Consider the following 10,025-nt stretch of genomic DNA (forward strand, 5'->3'; position numbering starts at 1 on the left):
GATAAGAATGCCTTTATTGATCCCACAGTGGGGAAATTTTCATTGTTACAGTAGCAAAGATATAGGTCATACAGGGGCGGCGGCATAATGTGTCCATTAATGTATAACATTGTAATTGATTATAATCGATTACTCGATTAATCAGTTTGAATCCATTTTTAATCGATTTTCAATTCATCATTACATCCCTATTTAAGGGTGAAAGAAACATTTCAATAATTAATAAAATATATATAAATTAATGAATTTGAATGGAAAAGAAATTCAATTAATGGCAAATGAAGATTGAAAAAAATACAGTACATATAAATTGTGAATAGTAATTTCATTAATATTGAAATTAATGAAGAAGTAATAAAGATTGAAATAAACAGTGAAAAACTGAATAAATCTGTAAAAAATAATGACATATTCCATTAAGTGAATGTTAAAATAAACAAACAGATACATAGATAATCAAAATAAAAAAAAATATTGAACATTTGAAATATTATTATAATAACATATAATTGAATGAATTCTGAGATAAACTAACAGTGAGATTTGGAAAATGTATCAAAACAATATTAAAAAGATTATTAACATATAATTTAATAAGTGTTTATATAGGAAAATTGAAATAATTAAGTGAATAACAAAATAAATAAATATTGAAAGAGGTAAATAAATGTTGAAATGAAATGCTGATTGAAAAAAAAGTGAAATACTCAAATAAAGGGTGACATCATTTAATAAGTATCGAACTAAATGAGTACATGTTGCAACAAATACTGGAAACTTGAAAAGAAAAAGAATTGCGAAATGTTTTTAAAAATTGTATTGAAAAAAAAAAAAAACCTAAACAAAAAAATACTAAACTAAATTAATACCTAGATATTTGAATAAATGTTGAAATGAACTGTGAAATTATTTTATACATATTGAAAAGAATAATGAAACATTTGAACCCTTGAAGTAAACACTGAAAGAAGTTGAAAATGCGTCAAATTTTTTTTGAAATGTTTGAATGAATATTGAAATAGTTGAATATGAAAATGTAAATAACTATCACAATAAATATTGAAGTCAGCAAGTGGAAAATTATTAATTCAATACTGAAATATTTAGATATTGAAATGACTAGACAAATAATAAATATTGAAATAAATAAACACTGAAATAACAGAATACTTATAAAAAGAAATAGTGAAATAAATATTCAAATAAAGGATTAAAAAAACATCAATTGAATATTCATGTCATGTCATCTTCCAAACCGCTTATCCTATACATGTCATGTCATCTTCCAAACCGCTTATCCTATATAGGGTCGCGGGGAGTTGCTGGAGCCTATCCCAGCCGTCAATGGGCGAAGGCAGACTACACCCCGAACTGGTCGCCAGCCAGTCGCAGAGCACACAATTGAATATTGTGATATTTAAATTAATATGTTAAGTGTTGAAACATATAAATTATTTTTTAGATAATAGAATAAATCTTGAAATAAACAGTGAACTATCCCCCTCAAAATATGAAATATGCCCCAAAGCTTTGGAGCACCGCAGCCTCAAAGCTCCCCAGCAAGTCCGTCATTCATGCAGCAGCCACGGTTGCCGACGGAGAGTCATTTTGAAATGTTTCAACAATTCTATTACAAACAGCAAAATGCATCATGGCGTGGTTCAATTTGCAGGTAAATTGTGACATCTATCGGTGACTTGATGAAAGTGCTCCATACACGCTTCACCGCCTGGGCCTAATTTCCAGCAGCCAATCATATTGCAGCAGGGCGTGTCCTGTATGACTTCCGCCGGACGTCTACTGTACACGGTTTTTCGATCGGTAACAAAACACGCTCCGCCAAATCATTCTTTCCGATTTAGTGCTGAAGTTACCCACTGCAACCTTCACACAGGACGTCCATAACTACTTTAAAGGACTACGACCTATCATTTATCACGTCTTTGTGTCCGGATGAACTCGTCTCGGCGCGGGTTGATGCTTCTCCGCCTTGTTATCTTATTTTAGCTTAGCTCGCTAACAAAGAGAAGGACACGGCTCATCGTCAAACAGCGATCAAGAAGTGCGCATTTGTTGCGATTGTCGTGTGGAGATGTGTGCAATGACGACAACAAAGTACGAGGAGGAACTTTGTGGCATAAAAGAAGAGAACGAGCAACATCTTCAACTGCTGGGCGAAGTTTGCAAGCAGCCTCGTGTTGTGCTAGACGGAGCAGGTTTGTACACTTCTTACTCTCATTTGCTCGGTAAATGACGACTTTCTATCGTTAAAAATATGCACGTGACGTCACATGTGTTTGTATTTCAATGTTTTACTCGTGTATGGTAATGATGGTTGGGTGAAGTTGTTTGGGGAAAATGCGTGGAAGGTTTTTGGCTCTTTAGTTTTATTCATTGCCTTTTAGGTCTGTTTATCATTTGTTCAAGCCAAATGAAATCGGCCCAGAAAATGTGTGGCAAAGATTAACCATTCGGGGGGAATGGTAAATGGGCTATCAATTGTATAGCGCTTCTCTACTCACACTTCATATACCTACTGATGACGCAGCATCAGGAGCAACTGGGGGTTCAGTATCTAAACCCCATAACCCCTCTCCAGTATAAAGTCAAACAGAATATTTAATCTTTGCCATTTTCTGGGCTTTATATCTTGCTCAATCAATTTCAGTGATGAAACGGGACTGAAAAGCACTTTTTTGGACCACACAGGTGCAGGAGGAGATTCACCTCCACTGACGAAAAGTACCCTCTGCCTTGTTAACATTGACAGAGGATGAGGAAAATTGCTGGAAGCTGTACCGTTTACACTGTGGTCACAAGGACCATCAGATATAGGTCTCATAAAGGGAGCATTGCCGGTTCAAATTAGGCCCAAAACTGAATACAGGCCCTGTGTGCGTCAATACTCATTAAAACCAGACGCACTCGAGGGAATAAGACCGCTGTTAAATGATTTACTAAAAGCAGGAGTGATTATACAGTGTGGTAATTCTCTGTGCAATTTTCCTTGTGAAAAAAGCTCCCCCATCCACTGGTTGTAGGTTGATTCAGGACTTGCAGGCTGTCAATGCAGCAGTCCTCCAACGTGCGCCATGTGTGCCTGATCCACATACACTATTAAATAATTTGAGGCCAGGTGATGCTATTTTTCCTCTGGTGGGCATTAGTAATGCATCCTTCTCTGTCCCGGTGGCAGAGGACAGTCAATTCTGGTTTGCCTTCACTTTTGGAGGGAAAAATTATACTTTTACCTGATTACCTCAGGGATATTGTGAAAGTCCAACCATTTACTCCCAAGTAATGACAGCTAGCATGGCTAAATTTAATCTTCCGGGGGGAAGTCAAATTCTAGACTATGTGGATGATGTACTGGTGGCATCAACTGATTTGGACACTTGCTAAAAAGATACTGTTGCGTTGCTGCAACATTTTGGCCAACGAGGATCATAAAGTAAGCAAAAATAAGAGAGAGGGAGAGGGAGAGAGAAAACCTTAAACTCATCAAAACGATTGTAGAATGATTAAATAAGTCTTTTATTTATCCCCGACCATGTAGAATGTTTCCAAGTCTCCAAAGTATTTATGTATTCGGTCGTAATTATGTCTTCCTCTCCTCTCTGCTGAGTGTGCTCCTCCTTGCGTGTGGCCGCATGATGCAATACCCCAGCCAGAGGCAGGCAACTTCCTGTTTGTGGTTAGTTCTTATTCAACCATCGTCTGTAAGTAACTTAGACAATTATGTGTACCGGTAATGACCATGCAACATTTATATAGGAGCTGAATTGTGGCTGATTGTACTGTGTTGTTGACTGAACATACTAATCTCTATCGCTACTGCTAATCGCAGTTGCTAATTGTTAGCATGTCTGCCTGTTTGTGGCTTATTCTTGTTCAACCATCGTCTGAAACTAACGTAGACAATTGTGTGTAATGACATTTATATACAAGCTGAATTGTGGATGATTGTAGGTTGTTGACTCAACATAATAATCGCTATCGCTAATCGCAAAATTGACTAGTTCTGTTTTTGGTTTATCCAGCTGCATATCTGGCCATGAAAATGATCATAACCTGATGAATACTGCATTACAGTAGATGTCACACGAATGGCTCTATACACCTCTGTGCACATTTCCTACTAGTGACGTTTGAATCAATGAATACATATTTGATGGTTAGTAGGTGAGGGCAGCCCTGCCTATAAGGGCTTCAAAATATGGCTTTGATGTTCATGTATTATTTAGAAGGCGTTTGTGTCTTGATGGTTCGGAAAATGGATGATTGCGTGACGTATTATATGAAGCTTTCATATTAACTTTTGCTTTTGCAAAAAGGTGTAATGTCAGACCGTGTGCAAATCTTTCCACAAATAACCAAGGATTGGCTTCCCACAGAAATGCATCAGGAAGTCAAAATGACGAACAGTACGTATTAATCTTAACTTATCGGGCTCTCCAACTATAATACCATGTGCGTTTGTCTTTTTGTGTCTTGCAGACATCAGTGAATATGTTCATCCTCACATTAAAGAGGAAGATGACGAAGAGATCCCCCACTTTAAAGAGGAAGAGCAGCAGCGGTCCCCTTATGTTAAACAGGAGGATGAGCGAGAGCGCCCCTGCATAAAAGAGGAGGGAGAAGAGCCCCCCTACATCAAAGACAAGGAGGAACAGGATATCTGCAAGATACCATCGACTCCTGTATCTTTGAAGAGTAAAGATGAAGGTCAAACTGAGGTGAGCAGAGGGGCGGAGCCTCCAAGCAGCAGCTCATGTTTGCACATGACAACAGACGGTGATGGGGACCACTGGGGAGGATCACAAGGAGATGGCCTCCGACCTCCAGTATTTGATAGTGATGAGACGTCATCAGGTGGTGGTGGTGATGATGATGATGGTGATGAAGAATGTGAAGGTGATATGACATGTAACAATGGTTCTGAGTGTGGGAAAACTTGTACTTTCTTGAGACGTTTAGAACACATGAGAATACACTCTGAAGAGAAACCTTTTTCCTGCTCAATTTGTTGCAAAGTGTTCTCTCAGAAGGGAAACTTAAGACGTCACACAAGTACACACACTGGTGAGAAACCGTTTGCCTGTTCAATTTGTGGCCAAAAATTCTCTCGGAAGTCAACCTTAAAACAACACAGAAGAACCCACACTGGTGAGAAACCTTTTGCCTGCTCAGTTTGTGGCCAAACATTTTCTCAGAAGAGGAGCTTAGTACGTCACACCAGAACACACACTGGTGACAAACCTTTTTCCTGCTCAGTTTGTGGCCAAACATTTTCTCAGAAGGGAAGCTTAGTACGTCACACCAGAACACACACTGGTGAGCAACCTTTTGGCTGTTCAGTTTGTGGCCAAAGATTCTCTCGTAAGTCATTATTAAAACAACACATAAGAACACACACTGGTGAGAAACCTTTTGCCTGCTCAGTTTGTGGCCAGACGTTCTCTCAGAAGAGAAGCTTAATAATTCACACCAGAACACACACTGGGGAGAAACCTTTTGCCTGTTCAGTTTGTGGCCAAAGATTCTCTCAGAAGTCAAACTTAAAACGACACATAAGAACACACACTGGTGAGAAACCTTTTGCCTGTTCAGTTTGTGGCCAAAGTTTCTCTCAGAAGGGAATCTTAATACGTCACACCAGAACCCACATTGGTGAGAAACTTTTTGCCTGTTCAGTTTGTGGCTAACGCTTCTCATGGAAGGTTTCTGTCAAGAGACACACGTGTGCTGGTGACAACCGCAGTAATCAAGAAGTCTTAAATGAAAATGTAAATGTCTAACACCTAAAGCAGGGGTGCTCAATACGTCGATCGCGATATACCCGTCGATCACAAAGGTAGTATTGGTAGATCGCATGACATTTGTAATGGCAGCAATCTGTATTTTGAAATGCGATGCCTTAATTTTGAAAATGTCATACCGGAAGTTGCGTCATACAGAATCGCCGACCGCTTTATGCAGAGACTTACCGGCATTCACCATGCGTGTTGCTTACTTTTTCCTCGTTGTTTTGCCAAAGCCGAGTGAATATACTAAATGAATATAACAAGTTTGTTGAAGCATCACATTTTTGACAGTAATGATTATCTCTGGGAGAAGACTGTTGTTGGTTGAAAGCAGGCCAAAGTGGTCAGTACTATTTTGCATTGTCTATGGTGATTAGATTTGACGCTAAGCAAAGCTATCTTTGTCATAAATGTAATATGTTGTATGTCTAAACCTTTAGTTCTACAGTGTGTTGGCGTTTTGCTTATGTTATATTTTGCAAGATGTTATTCCATAGTTTTTATTCCTTACGACTGCATAAATATACTTTATTTGTATAAATTTCCAAACTTTTCCTGAACTGTAGTTACCTTTAATTTTTATAAAGTTATTTTTATATACAAAACTGTTTGTAAAAGGTATTTCATTCTCATTTTGTTCACAAAACTAGGCTGGTTTTTTTTTTGATTGTATTTCATTGTCTTTTTGACAAGTTCCTCTTCCAACAGTTTATTTTATACCTATGTAGCTTTTATTGAATGTACATGCTTTTATCACTTCAGATATCCACTCCAAGAAATTCATCAAAAGCACGTTTATTCATTTGCAGATAGGATGAAGCACTCATCGCTGCAGCATCTGCAAGGATTGTAGTCAGAAGTGAACCTAGAGTGACCAGATCCAAACTCACCATGTGGGACAGGGAGTCTGCTTGTGGCGGACAATGTGGGACGTATCTGACGCTCGTGACGGACACCAAAAATGCATATGACACAGCTTGTCAACTGTTCAGTAACATATAATATAATAAACTAACAAAATAACAATTATAGATCTACAAATAAAAACACAGAACACAGAATTGCAGTTGAAATGATCTGCATTTCCAAAAATACAACACAAACTGATAGTAAAAAGGCAAATCTCTGAGACATTAATTATCAATAGGAGCTCACAATAAAGGCTGAAATTAGTGAGTCGCACGCAGACAGTCACACCCATCGGAACACCATACCGCCACACAACAAACACACTGCCCCCATAATCAAATGTATCTGATTGCAGATACATGTACGTTCCGTACCGGGGCGTAGGGCGTGTTCCTTACCGGGGGGGCGTTCCTTACCGGGCGTATGGATCGTTCTGTACCGCGTTCTGCAGTCAGACCACTCGTTTTATCGGCCACTTCTTGTTGCAGACAATTTTTTGTGCGTTATCAGAGAAGTTGTTCAATTTGCAGGAAAAATTACTACATCTGTCGGTGACTTCATGACAGTCCTCCACACACGCTTCGCCGCCTCCCCCCAATTTCCAGCAGCCAATCATATCGCAGCTGGGCGTGTCCTGCCAGACCTCCTGCTGGCTGCCGCTCATCGACTCCCTTACATGGTTTTCCATTGCCTTAACAAAACACACTCCGCAAAATCATTCTTTCGGAGTTAGTGCTGAACATACAGCAGCCTTCACAAAGGAAGTCCATCACCACTTTAAAGGACTGCAACATCCTTTATTAAGTCCTTGCGTCCTGATTCACTCGTCTCGGCGCGCGTAGATGCTTCTCGGCCTAGATACCTTAGCTTAGCTCGCTAGCCGTGAACCAAGAGAACCACGCGACACATCATCAAGCAGAGATAGAGTGCGAATTTGTTGGGATTATCGTGTGAAAATGTGAGCAAGAACGACACCAAAGTACAAAAAGGAACTTTGTGAAGTAAAAGAAGAGAGCGAGCAACATATTCAACTGCTGGGGGAAGTATGCAAGCAGCCTCGTGTTGTGCTTCACAGAGCAGGTTTGTACACTTTTTTCTGCGTTTGAGGTTTATGCCTCTAGTTTCATTTCATGTATTTATTTGGCGGTGATTATTTTGCTTTGACCGATGTTAAGGTTCAACTGGCTCCCAGTTCCAGCTGTGACCATTTGGGCAATGTCAGTCTGGTAATTTTGTGTTTCCTGTCTGCAGATTCGTCACATGGTACATCAAAATTGTTCAACTACATAATTCTAAAATAATCGTGTGAAACAAAACGTCTCGTTTACGACTTCCCATGGACTGTAAGAAATTGTAACATAGTAAATAACATATACACAAAGTTAGAGAGCTGTATTTGAACCATGTGATGCAAAGCACTGTTGGTGCCACACTCTAACCACTTAATCACGAGCTGGTACACTTTTAGTCGTGCTAAATTTGGACATGGAGATCTAAACAAGTTCCCCGAAAGACGGCTCAAGTTATTCTGGTGCCGAATATATACGCCCATGTCAACTTCACATGGTCGGGATTGTGTTGTTTTCACCTTAATTAAAGTTAACACCTGACACCAAGCCCCCCAATATTCAGACATAAATGTTTTATAAAGAATAAAAATGCATGAAAACATGTAACAAGTACATGTTACAAATATATTATTGCACAATAAATTAGAGTTGTGCATAATGTAAAAAACAAAGAATAGAGTAAGGAATAAAAATGATGGTCGTTTACCTTTTAATTGCTGTCCTCATCGCTTTTTGCTCTCTTTGTTTCATGTTCTCTCTCCGAACTGATTTAATAACATGGCGAATGTTGATACATTACGGTCATTCTTTGGCGAGATCAACCTATCTATAACCTATAACTATCATACTTTTCTATTATCTCTTGCTTTGTTTGTATGGACAAAAAAAACGATTTTCTCCTTTTTTTCTTTTCCTCGTTTCTAATTCAAGTAAAACTATCGGAAGACCTCATGGCCCAAGGGGCGAATGACGAGGACGCTGCATCTATCTATCTATCTATTTACCTGTCTATCCACACACACAGAGACATACGGAAGGGGTCCCTCTTAGCCAATGGGATGCCAGGAAGATGCTAGGCTAGCCAATGGCAGAGCAGCTATGAGTATGTTGCGTTCAGGAAACTCCGGAGCTGCGATTAGCAGCCCATACTGCGAGTACTCATTTGCTCATCACTGCCAGAAAGCCCAATTGGAAGTTCCTGTCTTGCACTCTGCTCTCCCGAATCATCTCTCGCTCCAGTCTGGCCTAGCCTCTTTCTTCCATTCGTTCTAAGGCATCCATGAAGAGGTTCTCTGTCCCTCTTCCACCTATCTTTAGGCATATAAATGCACAATGAGCAACAGTAAATAATTAGCAACAACTGCTAAATAATACCGGTGCACAATTTTGCAAAGTGTAATTTTAATGGTTATTTACCGGGACGGGCAAGAATTGGCAGGAGACACTGAACGAGAAATGCTGTTTCTACTCGTGAATGGAGAGTTCTCACTGTTCTCCTCATGTGAAACTGTCACAACATGTCCATCCAATGAGTAACAATGAATGATTGATTGATCCTGCTGTAAAGTAAAACACATGCAGACAAAAGGTTATCGTTCACTCTTAGACAATATAGCCAGTAATCCATGCCATGCGTTGTATTTCATTTTAGAAATTATGTTAACCTTTTACATTAATTATACAATAACATTAACATGTAATCTGCAATTTTTTCATCTATTCAATTTTTAGTTATGTTTTGTTTCCCTATACTGTGTGTAACCTGTTTATATGACTACTTCTGTGATGAGACAAAGCGGGTAAACCCAAATGTGGACAGACCCTTACCTGTATACAGTAAGTATTCCCGCCTACGGAAATTCCCTCACCCGGAAAAACGTATGCATTAAATTTTCTACTCCCATATTACATTGACGATCGATTCCTTACACCGGAAGTTCCAGAGCCCGGAACCCATAGCGAAGCCCACAGTAGCGCAAACTCAAGCTGTTCCTGCTCGATACTACGGAAAAACTTTGACCGCTCCGCCATCATCGGATCAAACGGAAATTCCCACACTCTGAAAAAAACCCCATGTATTAAATTTCCTACTACTATATTACATTAACGGTCAAGTCCTTGCAACGGACGTTCCGGTGCTGTATCCGGAACCCAGAACCTCTAGCGAAGCCCGCAGTGGCGCAAACTCAAGCAGTCCCCGCTCTATACTACGGAAAAACTTTGACCGCTCTGCCATCATCGG

At 39.5% G+C, this 10,025-nt stretch overlaps 1 protein-coding gene across 1 annotated transcript; it reads left to right on the forward strand.

Annotated features, from left to right (window-relative positions):
• The first annotated feature begins 1,783 nt into the window (after positions 1-1,783).
• Positions 1,784-6,369, forward strand: LOC147126960 (uncharacterized). Its single transcript, XM_086022148.1, has 2 exons — positions 1,784-2,216; positions 4,498-6,369. The coding sequence occupies exons 1-2, from the start codon at positions 2,093-2,095 to the stop codon at positions 5,703-5,705; spliced, it is 1,332 nt and encodes a 443-aa protein (XP_085878274.1). The 5' UTR covers positions 1,784-2,092; the 3' UTR covers positions 5,706-6,369.
• Positions 6,370-10,025: the final 3,656 nt, after the last annotated feature.

Source organism: Filicampus tigris, chromosome 22 (assembly GCF_054856515.1).
Source record: "Filicampus tigris isolate MCC_2025a chromosome 22, RoL_Ftig_1.0, whole genome shotgun sequence".
Classification (NCBI taxonomy): Eukaryota; Metazoa; Chordata; class Actinopteri; order Syngnathiformes; family Syngnathidae; genus Filicampus; species Filicampus tigris.

Coding starts and splice junctions, on each gene's coding strand:
- LOC147126960 (XM_086022148.1), top strand. CDS start 2,093: ATGTGTGCAATGACGACAACAAAGTACGAGGAGGAACTTTGTGGCATA. Junction 2,217..4,497: donor TGTTGTGCTAGACGGAGCAG/GTTTGTACACTT, acceptor TGTGTCTTGCAG/ACATCAGTGAATATGTTCAT.